This window comes from Pipistrellus kuhlii, unplaced genomic scaffold, assembly GCF_014108245.1.
Source record: "Pipistrellus kuhlii isolate mPipKuh1 unplaced genomic scaffold, mPipKuh1.p scaffold_m20_p_1, whole genome shotgun sequence".
Taxonomy (NCBI): Eukaryota; Metazoa; Chordata; class Mammalia; order Chiroptera; family Vespertilionidae; genus Pipistrellus; species Pipistrellus kuhlii.
The window spans coordinates 172,023,089-172,038,646 of NW_023425404.1; the positions used below are offsets into that span (position 1 = coordinate 172,023,089).

Genomic DNA, 15,558 nt, shown 5'->3' on the forward strand with positions numbered 1-15,558 from the left:
TGAAACTGTTTCCTCATGTATAATATACTAGCACTAACTGGGTGTGAAAATGGAACAACTGTGAATGAGAATTTGAGTAACTGTTTTGATGCCTGGCACAAAGTTTATTTTCAGTAAATGTTTTCTTAACACTGAAGTTTCCATACATGATTTTATGTTTTTGACGGAGAAAATTTTGTTCTCAAGTCTTATAAAAGCAAGCATCCTGCATACAATTGTGTCATTTTGAAGTCTCCCATCTTTACATTCTTCCCTTCTGAATTGTGTTTTAACTTTCCTTACTAAGTGACTTGCATGTCATATTCATAAAATTTGCACAGAACTCTCTTCCTCAGCACTCATGCAAAGCTGAACTCATGTATATATGTGTTTGTGTTCCATCTGCATAAATTTATTTGGATTTTTCTTTGTCTCTTTTTCCCCCCATGTTGTACTTTTGATTTTGATTAAAAATAGAATTGTGCACTTATTTATTTTTGCCATGTCTATACCTGAGTCTAGCATACAGAGAAGTTCTGAATGTTACTGGTTTCTTTCAAAGTGGAAATCGTATTGTGATCATGCCCCACTGAGCTCAGTGTATCTTGGGTGAACAATAACTATCATATACCAATGAGGACTTGTGTCTTTTCATGAAGTGTAAGACTCTTTGAGCTAATGGTTACACTCTGGTCATTTGGAGGAATTACTTCCTGTAGGGCGTGGGTGGTTTTGTAAGAGATGTGAGTCTACGCAGTAAGCCTAGAAGTAGACTAGAGAAGAGGATGAGAGATGTTTAAGGTGATCTATCTGAATGAATGAAGCAGAAAAGGGGGTTGCGAATCCTGCGATAGGGTGTGTTTATTCTGTAATATACTTATATCAAAGGTTAGTCTGGCCATTTTATTGGAGATGCTGCCTTATTTCTTTTAAACATTATCTTTATTAAAATGAAGTAAAATGTAGGCTTAGAAAGATTTTTTTCTCTCTCCATTTCTTTGACTAGGAATTGCACGGTGATCAGAAAAGATATTCCCTTTCTTGTTGAACTTCTTTCTGTTCTTGCTACATGCAGCATAATTAAAATTAATATTTCCACTTTATTTTCAAAGCCTGAAGATTCTTTTAAATAATAGCCTGCTTAAACAATAACCAAAGTTTCAATTATTTTTTTTATAAAATAATAAAATTTTATATACATCAATAAGAGAATACAGAAGAACATAAAAAAGAAAAATGTAACGGTCTCCTATTAATATTTTGAGTCATATCAGACAAACCATGCAAATTTATGGAATGAGGGAGGAAGAAAGGATGTGCAGGTGGCAGTGCCCAGGAGAGAAGACAGCCATGAGGAAATGAAAGCAGAGGCTCTGGGCTGAGCTTGAACTGTTAGCATAATCAGGATTGGAAATCCTTGTAAAATCACATGTTTTTAAAAACAGGACCAAAGTATACACATTGTTTTGTGACTTGTTATTTTTACATGTTATATTATAAGCACTATTCCATGTGATTAAATAATCTTTTTAAAAATATATTTTATTGGTTTTTCACAGAGAGGAAGGGAGAGGGAGTTAGAAACATCGATGAGAGAGAAACATCAATCAGTTGCCTCCTGCACACCTGCCACTGGAGATGTGCCCGCAACCAAGGTATATGCCCTTGACCGGAATCGAACCTGGGACCTTTCAGTCTGCAGACCAACGTTCTACCCACTGAGCCAAACCTGTTAGGGCTAAATAATCTTTTAAAGCATCTTTCATATATCTAAGTTAAGTAATCTGTAGTTTGTTCCATAATATTTTAAACCAATCCCCTTCATTGAATGCTGAGATGATTTATATCTTTTAAAAATGGAAACTCTATAATGAAGAAGAAGATTCATGTAGATAAATCCATGTTCAAAATCACAATTATTGCCTTAGGATAATTTTTTTTAGAAATGATTATTACATTGTCAAATGATATGCACATTTCAAAGATTTATACATATTGCCCTGCCCAGCTGTGATCCAGAACAATGATTGCCCATTTCTGTGCCCACCAGCTACATCTGAGTGTACTTTTCCCACACATTTGCCCAGGACACAGATACTCTTCCTCTGTGAATATAAGTAGCTTGATTTCATTGTCACACATCTGCATGTGCGTGCACCCCCTCGTCTTACATGTATGTATATTATTGTATATACATCTGATTGTATATCTATAATCATTCTTATCTATAATAATAAAAGCATTAGACTGGACTTCCTTCTGGGTGAGGCTGGGGCTCTGAGGGAAGCCAGGGTCCTGGGTGCCAGAGGGAAGCCGGTGTCAGCAGCCGGGGGAAGGAAGTCCTACTCTTGCACGAATTTCATGCTTCGGTCCTCTAGTAGACTATATTTAATCTTATGAACACATTAACCTTTCATATCAAATGAATTTGTAAATGTGTAATTCTGATGTGTCTGCTCCTAAATGTAATTATCTTGACTTCCCAGGTGCCTGCATGAACATCACCCACAGCCTATGTCAGACGCTGCCCTACAACACCTCGCTAACACCTCTCCCCTCAATTGTCAAAAAGATGGAAATGGAGACGTTCCTCAAATTCTTCATGTATCTCCAGCGCCTCGGTTGCTATCAACATATGATGCTTTTTGGCTGTACCCTTGCCTTCCCTGAGTGCGTCGGTGATGGTGATGGTGATGACAGGTATTTTGGAAACAAAATCTCACTCAGTGATAAGAGTCAGTTGTGGCAGAAGTGTCTGAGAGGAACAGAATCCTCCCACGTTACCACATGTTTGTTGTTGTTGTTATTAAAGGAGAAAAAAAATAACCCACCAGTCATAGCCGGTTGTAAATCTTTTAAAGAAGAAATGTCTTGAAAACCTGGAATAATTTTATCTTTGGGAAGACATTATTCAGGATGTTAGATTGATGCTCTCAGCTGGGATACTCAATAGTTATGTCAGTGAGGGTCTGGTAGATGACACGCAGTGTCCTCAAAGGGGTGATGGAAAAGTTTTTATTGAAGGGACTATTTATGAAGGTGTGGTTAGGCTTCAGAGAACAAATAAGTGGTGGGAGGCACCAGGTCCCACAACAGGGGGAAGAGGGTGAGCAGCACCTGGAGACAGTTACAGGTATTAAAGGGGGATCTCCTGACAGGCCAAGTGGTACAACCCCAACCAGAGGACAGGGCCACAGCCAGCCCTTCAGTGCTGCAGGAAGACAAAGGAATAAATACCCTGACCTCACTCTCCTCGTGCCCTTCCATCTCCCAGGGCCTCCCACCAACTGCACTCACCAGCAACCATTGGGCAAGGGCATGCAATTGATGGCAACTCAATAGATAAGACCAAAAATCTCATCCAAATATCATCAGCTCAAATGTCCCTATCTCAGTGTCTAAGTCAGGGCTGGGTGAGATGCAGGGTGGTTTTCATGGTCAACGCTGGAACTCAGACCAGGGCCAGGAATGGGGAGGGTAGATAAAGAGGGACAGAGACTGCCCAGCACAATATCAACTGGGATTAGAAATGATTTCCAATAAGGGTAAGTCAATGACGAGTAGGTCAGGGAATATTTGAAATACTAAGTATATATTTTTAAAGCATGTGTTAAAATAATAATCACCGTTATTATCTGAATGGGAATGACAGGAAGTTTTCAGAATAGCAATGTTAGAATGAATCGTGTGTTCAAGTGCAAATAGATTGCATGTTATTTGTGCTAATTTAATTAGTGTATAAAATATGCTTTCAATAGGTAAAGCCATTTTTTATTTGAACTGGAAAAAGCCTGCATGGCCATAGAATAGAAACTCGGTAGAATAGAAACAGTAGGTTCTGAACCGTAAAGTAAGCAAAGAACCATTAGCAGACACAGCATTCAGGAAAGTGTTTCTGGGAAGACGCCATCTGCAGAGAGTGTCTTCAGGGTAAAGAGCGAGAAGCTCTGTTAGGTCTTTCCCAGGAGTGAAACTATGCATGGGAACAGGAAGGCCCCTTATGTTCCTAGAATGGTGTCAGGATTGGTCTCCTCGAGCTGCCTGAACAAGTTACTACAGCTGGGTGGCTTCAACATTCTCTCACTTTCATTCTCTCACTTTTCTAGAAGCTAAAAGTCCAAGATCTGGCAGAGCCATGTCAACCTCCAGGGACTGGTGGAGGGTGTCTGCAGGGGTGTGTGTGTATGTGTGTGTGCGTGTGCGTGTGCGTGCGTATGTGCGCGCGTGCTCATTTCCTTCCCTTGCCAGGTTCTGGTGGTTTCAAGCCTTCTTTGACTTGCGGCCAGGTCTCTCCAGTCTCTCCCTTCATCTTCACATGCCTCCTCTTCTGTGTTTGTGTCTTCTGTTCTGTCTCTTACAAGGGCATTGGATAGAGGGCCCATCTTGACAACCTAATATGATCTCATCTTCTCAATGTCCTTAACTTAATTACACCTGCCATGACCCTTTTCCCAAATAGGTCACATTCAATGTTCCAGAGGCTGGACATGGACATATCTCTTGGGGGCCACCATTGATCACACAGTGGCTGCGAAAGCAGGCTGTGCAGGCACATGCCTCAGCTTTTTCATCTCTAACATGGAATAATAGTTGTATTTATTTTACAAAGTTCATGTGAATTTTAAATGACAGAGAGTTTGGAATAGTACTTGGCTTTTAGGTACAGCTCAGTAGTGTCAGCATAGTTACCAAGTAGTGGATTGAAAAGAAGGGGAAGTACTGATGAAACTGAGAGCACAAAAATTATTTATAGCACATGATAAGTATTGAAGGATTTGGGGGAGGGGGAAAGGTACAATATCATATGGATTAAAGGAAAATTAGGTAGAATACTCTGGATTGATGGAGCTGAATTCTTGTTCCATTTCTCTGTAATTTCAAACCATTTCATTTGTATCCTTTTGCTTTCCTTTCCTCTGAACTCATGTGTGTGCATAAACAGGACAATGAAAGAGAATGCATTTGACTTCTGGGAGACTCTTATTTCATTTTGATCATTCTTGTTGTAATTCAATTTCTGCTCTTAATAAAATTAGTTGCAAAATTCTCATTAAGATCTCACAGTCTTTAGGGCACTCTTAGGTAAGTATTGTTTTTCTCCTGACCTGGTTTGTCCTGAGAAATGCTCTTATGTGAGAGTTTTCCATTTTGTGTTTTAATGGAGGATAATTTATAGTCAGTTTTAAGGTATCCTTTGGGGAATCGATGCTGTTTTTTATTACATTTATAATCATATTTAATTTTATAAGTACACTTTTAGGCCGTTGCTTCCTACTATCACTTATAATGTCCATGGGACCTGCAAGCTAAACTTAATAAGCAAAATAAGTTTGAGAAAAGTAAAACAGATTATGGAAAATAATTCTGAAGTCGAACATGATTTTCTTATATTACACTATTGGGCATACGTTTACATTAATTTTTCTCTGCTTTTCAAATAACAGAGAATTGCTTATATTCCATCCTAGAGAAAATAGCTACTTTATAACATTTAAAATTTAAATTAAAAAGATACAGTGTAAGTGATAGAGTTTTTAATTTGATTCCTTTGAACTACATTACATAATGAACTTGAACAGTGTCTATTTTATTTTATTTTTTAAAATATATTTTTATTGATTTCAGAGGAAGGGACAGGGAGAGATAGAAACATCAATGATGAGGGGGAAAAAATCATCATTGATTGGCTGCCTCTTGCAGGTCCTCTACTGGGAATTGAGCCTGCAACCTGGGCATGTGCCCTGTCTGGGAATTGAACGACGACCTCCTGGTTCATAGGCCGACACTCAACCACTGAGCCACACCAGCTGGGTGAACGGTGTCTATTTTAGACTAGGCTGCATTTAATAAGTGTGTGTGTGTCATGTACTATATAACCCAGGCTAACTGAAATGGGATATAATTTATATGGGATTCAGTGAAATGTGCCTCAAAATACAGGATTTAGCTGATAAATCATTTGGGTAACAATAAAAATATGTGGGCTAGAAGAAATATGGTAGCAATGTCAGCAGGCAGCTAGGGAGAAATTCACAATTCTTGATCCAGGAACACTGGAGGTCTCCCTTTGCATTTGAAAGGAGAAGCAGGCATTGCAGCCCCTTGCTTTTGATGTGTAACCAGCACCCTTTCCCACCTTGTTAATAACAGGCCCATAACCTGATAAAAGTTTGGGAGGGTTAATTTGGCCTGGAAGTTCCCGCCTGGGCTTTGCTTCTAGAGCACACTGGGGAGACCTGCTGCTTGCTGTCACCGGAACACGACGCACATCTAACACTTTGCAGAGAAACGGCCCATAAAATGAGGCCTTAGCATTGAACACTTGATGTTTTGCTATTGATTTCCCCCGCCAGGGTGTTGCTTTGCCACTATCTCCTTAGCAGAAATTCTTAATATCTGTGGAAATAAATAAAAAAATTGTATATAGCCAGATGACTAGAGGTTAAGATTGTATCTCTGTATTGTACTCAATCCATGTAGGACTGTTATGAGGATCAAAAGCCTTTCTTCAAATGATCTTTTCAAAATCACTCTACTTTTCCCCAAGTAAGGATGTTGCTCACTGGAGTTTAGAGAATTTATCTGGCAACTGCAGAGAATGCACTTGAAAGATTGGGGGCAGATGAGACCTGATTCAAGCTATAGCTCCGCTAGTTGTCAATTATAGGACCTTTCGTTAGCCTTGCTAACCAACGGTTTCCTCATCTACATAATGATACTGATACTACCCACTTCATAGAGTTTGTGTTAATTGAACAATGATTTACATAAAGCACTCATACATGGTCTACACTATCTGGCACACAGTAACTTCTCCATAAATGATAAGCACTATTATTGGTGGGGTCCTCAAAGACGGTATATGAATTTCTGGGAGGGTATAAACTTCATCAGCTCTTTCAGAGATGCAAGATTTTCATATTTTTCTCACACTTCCCACCTACTAATTATTTTTCTACTTAGGTGCCAAAGTGATCATTCAAAAATGCAAATTAGCCTTGGGCAGTTTAGCCCAGTTGGTTGGAGCATCATCCCATATACCGAAAGGCACATACCCCGGTTGTGGGTTCGATCTCCAGTCAGGGTGTGTACAGGAGGCAACTTGTCTACATATGGAATTGTCTCAGCAAATGATGAGTTACTATCGCTGGGGGTATTTAAACCGACTAATGAAAATTTCCTGGAGACATTTCAGCAAGGAATCCAGCTTATTTCAGCAAAATATTTTTCTATTCAGTTCAGGGCCAGTCCATTCATAATGGCACTTGATTGAGGAGTTCTAAAAACTTACAGGGGAAAAAAAGAATAGGCCTGGCCAGTGTGGCTCAGTTGGTTAGAAATTGTTCTCTGCTTTGAAGAGTTTCGGGTTTGATTCCCGGTCAGGGCACATACCCAGGTTGCAGGTCTGATGGTCGTGGTGTGAGTGGGAGGCAACTGATCTCTCTCTCTCTCTCTCTCTCTCTCTCTCTCTCTCTCTCTCTCTCTCTCTCCCTCCCTCCCTCTCTCCCTCCCTCCCTCCCTCTCTCCCTCTCCCTCCCTCTCTCCCTCTCCCTCCCTCTCTCCCTCCCTCTCTCCCTCCCTCTCTCCCTCTCCCTCTCCCTCTCCCTCTCCCTCCCCTCTCCCTCTCCCTCTCCCTCTCCCTCTCCCTCTCCCTCTCCCTCTCCTCACTCCTTCACTTTCCCTTCTTCTTTCTCTAGAATCAATGAAAAATGTCCTTGGCTGATGACTAAAAAAATATTAAATTTGCCATCCCTTTTCCAAAGGATACTTTATATTTGCATTGGAATAATAGTGAGAGAATCCAGTGGGGCTTTGTGATGGGTTGTGTTGACACCATGGAGAGTATCTATTAATGACAGATGGTCACCTAACTCCCCTCAGAAAGGATGGGCTGCATTTACTGCAGGACTTCTGTTTTGCCATGTGGGGTTTGCCGATTGAGACTGTGCCGCCCAAAGCCCTCGTTATCTCTTTTTGACTCTCAGGCTCTTTCCTAAAGAAATGTTAAGTGTTTAGAAGTATCATGTTGGAGAATTTTATCTGCTCGGAACACATATGTGTCTCAGGCACCGTGGCTGGTGCTCAGATTTCAACAATTTGTGTTTGAAAATAGTATTGAAAAAAAAACTGATCTGTCAAGATCTGTCCCCTGTCAGCCTGCTTCTCACACCTAATCCTATGAGTTTTGATTTAAAAATTCTGATGATAAATCAAGATTGGAACTCTGCTATGTTACTATCTTCCATTTGCCTTCGTTCTTCTTTTAAGCTTTTGCTTTTGCTAACCTCCAGGAAGATAACTAAGAATTCTAGGCATAGAGAAGAAGAAAAATGTTAAAAGAAACAAGAGATATTTAAAATTTCTTTTTTGGAAGGCACAATTGGTTCATTTTCTATCAATGCCCTAGGCAGCCTTTCAGAGGCGGCGGAGTTTCCTAGAAAAAGGATCCTACACTCTAGCTCTCATTACTGAAAGTTATTGTAAAAGTTTCCCGTCAATTCAAACACACAATTGATTCAGTATTCCTGTTGTGACTCCCTCCTATTCCTAAGGATGCCCATAATACTGAGATGGGCTCTAGCTGAATAGTCCAATTGGGCGTCTAAGTTGTTATTGGAATGGATTTTCAAAGCTTTGAGAATTATAAAGCCTCTCCCTCACCATCCAATTTATCCTCAGAATTTCTACTGCTGCATATTGTTATATTGCTACACTATTTTTGAATCGAATTTTTTTTTATAATGATTTAGTAAAAAAGTAACAAAATTGCCTTCCTGTCATGTACTTTAGAAGGCTTACTGTGTTCTTAAATATATCATTTTATAAGGCAGCATGTACCAATCTCACATGTAAATTCAGCCCCCAAATCATCTAAAAAGCACTTGGAAAATATTATTTGATTTAAAAAACTTCTTTGAAGAATTCAGGAATTATATAAAGTCAGCATAAGCTTTATTATATACATTTTTTTCTAAATGGAGAATAATTACATACTATTACTTTCTTTTATTAAGATTTTTACCTATGTCCCAAGAACTCGATGGTGTCACAAATAAATGCAAGCATTATAGCATTACATTTTTTTTATAATCATAATTTAAAAAAAAGTACATATGTCAGTAGGCAAAGAAAAAAGATATGCTTTGTTGCTATTACCAACTAACTATTCTGAAAGTCATTTGTGGCTTACTTCCCTGATTTTACCTCTTGACCTAGAAATAGCAGTTATTATTATTATTATTATTATTATTATTGTTATTATTCCTTACCAGAGGGTATGTTTATTGATGAGAGAGAGAGTGAGAGAAATATCAATGTGAAAGAACAACATCGATTGGTTGCCTCCTGTACACACCTGACAGGGGATTGAACCCACAGCCTTTTGTTGTACAGGACGATGCTCCAACCAACTGAGCCACCGGCTGGAGCAACTTTTTAGCCACACCAGTGCTGGCCACGTGGTGGTTTAGGTGGTCAGTTGTATCATAGTTCCTTTTCAACCTCATTCAACCTCAGGCAACACAAGTGGGAAATGCTTTTTGGCATTTTATATAAAATATCAATGATAAGTCAGTTTTCATTTTATGACCCCAAAATGGCTCCATGTGTGGGTAATAGAGTCAGATAACTCCTGGAACTTTTATTTTACAAAGATGTAAAGCTAGAGAATCAGGCCATGAGGCTCCAGTCTTTCTGAAAATGCCTTGTCATATCACTGACAGTGTCTCAAGCACACGTATTTCATCGAGCTCTGTGAATTAGTATGTCGACTTTTCACCTCAATACTTTCTTGGTATTATGTGGATGTGGCTAGCATTTAGATTTAATACCTGTGATTCACTTCATTCAAAGATCTGCATTGAAGGTGTCATTTCATGGTGTACAAAAGTCAAAACAGCTGCAAAAATAATTTCACGATTGCAAGTTTCTTTAGTGATTTGTTAATCCTCTACCCCATGGCCCCTGGTAAGTATGCCAAGTATTAATGAGAATCAGGTTCATGTTGGTTAGAAGGGCATAGAATTTATATTCTCTTTCACGGGTGGTTGTGTGGTTTTACATGACTCACACTCATCTTAATTTAAGCTGTGTTTATCGGGTGGTATTTCCTCGAGTTTCTGTCTTAAGGGTGACACCCTGCTCTTGGCTTCCAAGTGAGACATTTAATTGTAGGGCTTTCACCCATACCAATTTTACTGACATTTTTCTCTGACATGGGAATTATTTCAAGACTGAACAGCATGTGTAGAATTCGCTGACATGAAGGGAGGGGATCAGGTGAGCATGGACGGCGTGAGCTCCTGTACAGACCGATTACTTTGGGAGGTAGTAGTGATGGCTCTGCTCCCGACTTTGCTACGGATCGCTTTATTGTAAGCAGGCCACCACATTATCCTCTGACTGTAGTTCATCCATTTCTCCAATAAATATGGATGGAGTGCTGACTGTACATAGTGGGGATACAGCAGCAAACAAAACAGATAAGAATCCTTGGCCTCATGGAGCTTAGTAGAAAAGGATAGACAATAAGCAAATAAGTAGATAGCATGTAAGTAAGTAAAGTAGATTAGATAGTGATTGGGGCAGTGGAAAATGTCCAGCAGGAAAGCTTTGGGAGAATGGGGGTATGGTGGCAAGAGATGCAATTTTAAGCAGTGTTATTCAGGAAGATCTCACTAAGTAGATTGCACCTGACCCCTCAGGATTTAGGGATCTAGAAAGTGAGGGAGACCCGGGTATTCTGAATGTTCTGTGGGAATGGACCTAGGTGGGAAAGAGGGCCTGATGGAATCAGTCTTGCAAGTAGCTGCAGTTGCTGTTGGCAAGGATGTGAGTGTGGGAGGGTAGACATAATGGAGAGTAGAGGGTCTTCTAGAATTTGGGAGTGAACTACCTCTCAGCTTCTGACATCAGCTCCTTCAAAAAGGATATCAGAAAGTTATCAATTTATTTATTCTCCTATCAAGCACATGTTAGCACCTACAGTGTGCCAGGCACATAGTTTGATGCGAGAGATGTAGAGGTGAAGAGCACAGAGTTCTGCCTTTGAGAGATTTCCTAACAATAAGGAACCAGGCATGAACACATTTAAATGGCTGTGCAGCCGAAACCGGTTTGGCTCAATGGATAGAGCGTCAGCTTGGGGACTGAAGGGTCACGGGTTCGATTCCGGTCAAGGGCATGTACCTTGGTTGCGGACATATCCCCAGTAGGGGGTGTGCAAGAGGCAGCTGATCGATGACTCTCTCTCACCGATGTTTCTAACTCTGTATCTCTCTCCCTTCCTCTCTGTACAAAATCAATAAAATATATTAAAAATAAAATAAAATAAATAAATGGCTGTGCAATGTGAACAGCTTACAAGGTGTGGGGGTAACACAGGGAGGAAGGAAGACTCTTTTCATCTGGCATTGTGAGAAATGGCTGCTTCCAGAGAGGTGGTAACAGCTACATTGGGTTTTAGAGGATGAATAGAAGTTTTCTATGTGGAAAAGGTGGGAAGAGAAGGCATTTCGGGTAGAGTAACAGCCTAGGTCTATTATATATCAGGGAAACTACAACTAGTTTCATTTTACTAGAACAGAAAATGGGGAGAGAACAATTGGATTTGAAGATGTAAAATTAGCAGTACTTCACGATTAATTACACATAAATGGTGGGGTTGAGGGTGAGGCAAAGGTTTTGGGACTTGAGGACTTGGGTAGATGGTATTAGCACCAACAAAATTAGGCATGTCCAAGGAGTGGTGAGATAATGAGTTAATATTGTCTCGATCTGGCTCAAGAAGTGCAAGACAGTGATTTTCCTTTCAGTGGAGATAAGAACAGCTTTCCTCTGTAGGAGGTGCCATGATTTATACATTCATGCCAGTGGTACACTGATAAACTGGCTCCCTGAAAAAAACAAACAAAAAAACACAGCAACACAAAACTGTTGTTTGTAGCATTTGTTGATTTCTGTGGTGGATTTCACAGCAAAGATGTCAAGTTAACAAGAGTTTAACAGTTTATAGCACTACATTCCATCCCTTTACCAGTATTTGCTGAGCTCCTGCTGGATGGCATGACTTCTCCATATCCATTTCCACCTTCCTCCACATCACAGGTTCTCAGTGGCTACTCTCAACTCCTTGTTATGCGGGCCTCCCCAAGATGGCGATTTGCTTCTTCAAAGCTAATAAGGGCGAGAGTCTCTAGCAATAGAGAAGCCACATCTTATGTATGATAGAAATGACATCCCACTACCACCTGTTGGTTGGAAACAAGTCACTAGGCCAGCCCACCCTCAAAGGAAGGGGCTCACACAGGCCTGAACAACAGGAGCCAGAAGTTATTGGGGGTCATCTTAGAGTCTGCCTGGGGAATTCTGTCTGTGGAGGGCGACAGTTTTAAACCCTGAGCTCTCCTAATATATTTAAAAATCAGTTTATTTGCCAAACATAACATGTGACAATTAAATATAAATATGAGATCCTGAATGGAGATTTTTAGGGATATTTAATTTAGTTAAAGATATTGTGCCAATCTTAGTTTTCTGGTTCTGACCATTGAACTGTAGTTGTGTAAGGTGTTAGCCTTGAGGGAGCCTGGATGCAGGATATATGGCAACTTTCTATACTGTTTTCATAACTTTTCTATAGGCCAAAAGTAGTTAAAAAGTTAGAAAAAGTCATTTGTAAAATTTAAAAATTCTGAGTCATATCAATCATATCAGCTGTATCTTGTTCAATAATTTTAACATTAGATCTTATCAGAACTTTTTTTTTACAGCCGAAGTCTAAAAGTTTTTTTTTTTTGGATGGAGATATGTTGTTAAAAAGGAAACAATAAAGAAAAAAAAAAATATATATATATATATATATATATATATATATATATATATTGGTAAATAAATTTTAAAAACTGTTGATAAATTTACTTAAAAATATATAGGCAAAATCTCCAAGTTTTTAATAGATAAATCATTTTAGGACATTCTGCCTAGTGGAAACACAATAAAAACATCACTATCATTATGTAGTATAACTAGTGGCCCAGTGCATGAAATTTGTACATGGGAGGAGGAGGAGGTGTCCCTCAGCCCGGCCTGTAATCTCTCCAATATGGGACCCCTTGGACATCCCTCTTGCAACCTGGGACCATTGACTCCTAACCACTCACCTGCCTGTCTACCTGATCATCCCTAACCACTCTTCCTGCTGGCCTGATTGCCCCGAATTTCCCTCCCCACCGGCCTTCTTAGCTCAAACAGCCTCTCCCCCAGCCTGCTTTCCCCAAATTGCCCCTTTGCTGGCCTTATCACCCCCAACTGCCCCTCCCCCCCTCCACCGATTTGCTCGCCCCCAACTGCCCCCCTGCTGGCCTGATTGCTTCTAACTGCCTCTGTCTCGGCCCCTCCACCATGGCTTTGTCCAGAAGGATGTCTGGAAGGTCTCCCGGTCTAATTAGCATATTATCCTTTTATTAGTATAGATTACTCATATAATAACTGTTTCCTGCTTAAACTTTAGTTGAAATGTGTGAAGAGACTTTTGCATGACACCAAGTGCACTTCACACATCGATTTAAAATAATCACCACTTCTAAAATAGTATTCTGATAGCCAGATCCGACCCCTGCCCGCGCTGAGCACTGTTTTCAGATGTCAGTCTGCTTGTTGCTTGGATATAGGCACTTATGTTCCAAAATAGTGTGGTCTGTCTCACCCGCTGCTCCATGTGATGACAGCAAACTACTTCAGCTCCTCATGGGCAGTTGAATGCCATGCCGACCCAGAGCAAATGGCTCTTCATTTTGCTCACTCTTCGAAAGGGCTGCTGATTATTAATACTCTCTCACTGTTTCACAGGTCCCGGTGCAGCAATTTAAAGCTTTATGGGCCTCTGTTGGTTACACCTCTTAGAGCTATTTGGAAACACTCTAGACATTTTTCTTAGAACCCATTTTTAGAATGGGAGGCCTAATGGTATCTTAATGTCCCTGTATATTCCCAGAACAAATTTTCGAGGGGAAAAAAAAAGTCTCTTACCTTTTGAAATTTAGCAAGCCGGTGGGGTTATCACGGCTCCTCTGAGAAGCACTGTGTTAAAGGATACATTTTGATGTGTGAAATGTTAGTGATAAAAGCACCGTAGGAACTCAGCTTTTCCAAACCTCTCACTTTTCAACTGAGGAAACCGAGTCTTGCTGTGGGTGAACCGTTGGCACAAGACCAGACAGTGAGGAGTGCCGTGTGAAAGTTAGAGGGTGGCGGGCTTACCCTTTCTAGCGGAAAGTGTCCATAGGAAAAGTCACTGAGAATGTCAGCTTCAGAACAGAAAGCAGTCTGCTGGGCCCTTGCATGAAGATCCTGAAGCACATGTGTCAAACACAAGGCCCTCGGGCCAAATCCGTCCCGCCAGGCCTTGCAATGTGGCCCGCACCGCGCTGTCATCACTGCACTCCGCTGCGTTTCCATCACAATGACAGTTTATGACTGTTCAGTAAACCATTCGGCCCTCGATTTAGGCTGGATTTTAGATTTTGGCCCCTTCTCTGATTGAGTTCGACACCCCTACTGTAGAGGATCTCAAGAAAAAATGTGGCGTGACCCAAATGTAGGTCGGCTCAGAGGTGAGAGAAAGTCCAGAAACCACCTGGGAGAGTTGAGCCTCGAGAGTTAGCTTTGCAGTGATCTCACCCTCCCCAGTGATAGATGAATTTTTCCCTCTTCTAAATGGCATCTGAAATGGCATTAATTAGAGATTCCTTTGCTCCAGTAAGTCTTCTAATGATGAAGAAAACCTTTGGGAGGGTTAAGGGTCCATCTGTTATTATAAATTACTCTGTGTTATTGTCAGCGTTCTTTGACAGCCCAGTTGCAATCTGCTCACTTGGGAGAATGCAGTTTTGATTGCAGGAAAGAAAGACAATGTTTAAGAGCAAGTCACGTTCTGGTGGAGATGGCTGTCTCGATGGGGTGCTTGCATGGGGTCCGGATGATATCAGAGACTGGGACGTGGGTCAGGGACTCAAAGGCAAGGGAAAAAATGCCAACGTCAAGCCAGGCTGGTCTTGTAGTTTTTTTGGGGGGGCTCTCTCACACTGGACAGGAAAGATACATAACTTCCTTCTTCTCTTGTGTTTCTTGGCCCCGTTGGCAAACACTGATGATTGCAACTTCACTAGGAGTTTGGAGAATGAAGAAGAACCCATCTCTGTGAACATGGCTGGTCCACTCCAAAGTGCCTATCACGTTCCTACCCGCCCTTGAGTTGTGCTTTGGAACACATAGGCCTGGAGTAAGAACTGTCGTGCAGTAGAGTAGTTAATAGAGAGGGTCCTGGGTCAGTAGTTAATAAAGTGGGTCCTGGGTCCTTGACTTTGGCATTTTTTCCCTTGCCTTTGAGTCCCTGACCCAGGTCCCAGGCTCTGATATCATCCAGACCCCATTCAAGCACCCCACCCAGACAACCATCTCCACCAGAACAGTACTTTCTCTTAAACATTGAATCCTGGCTCTGACACTCTCTCCCTCAGTGACCTTGGCCAAGGCTCTTGTTGTTCCTGTGCTTCTGTTTCCTTATCTGGGTATTAGGGA

At 40.9% G+C, this 15,558-nt stretch overlaps 1 protein-coding gene across 2 annotated transcripts in view; it reads left to right on the forward strand.

The window, feature by feature from the left end:
* The window catches only part of CORIN (corin, serine peptidase), a 192,527-nt gene that overhangs the window by 58,442 nt on the left and 118,527 nt on the right, over window positions 1-15,558 (forward strand). The window contains exons 4-5 of one of the 2 annotated variants that reach the window (XM_045572862.1): window positions 2,466-2,669; window positions 14,195-14,204. In XM_045572862.1, coding sequence (XP_045428818.1) covers window positions 2,466-2,669; window positions 14,195-14,204 — 214 coding nt within the window. Of the gene's footprint in view, window positions 1-2,465; window positions 2,680-14,194; window positions 14,205-15,558 lie in introns of both variants that reach the window. The other variant, XM_045572856.1, reaches the window with a different exon arrangement.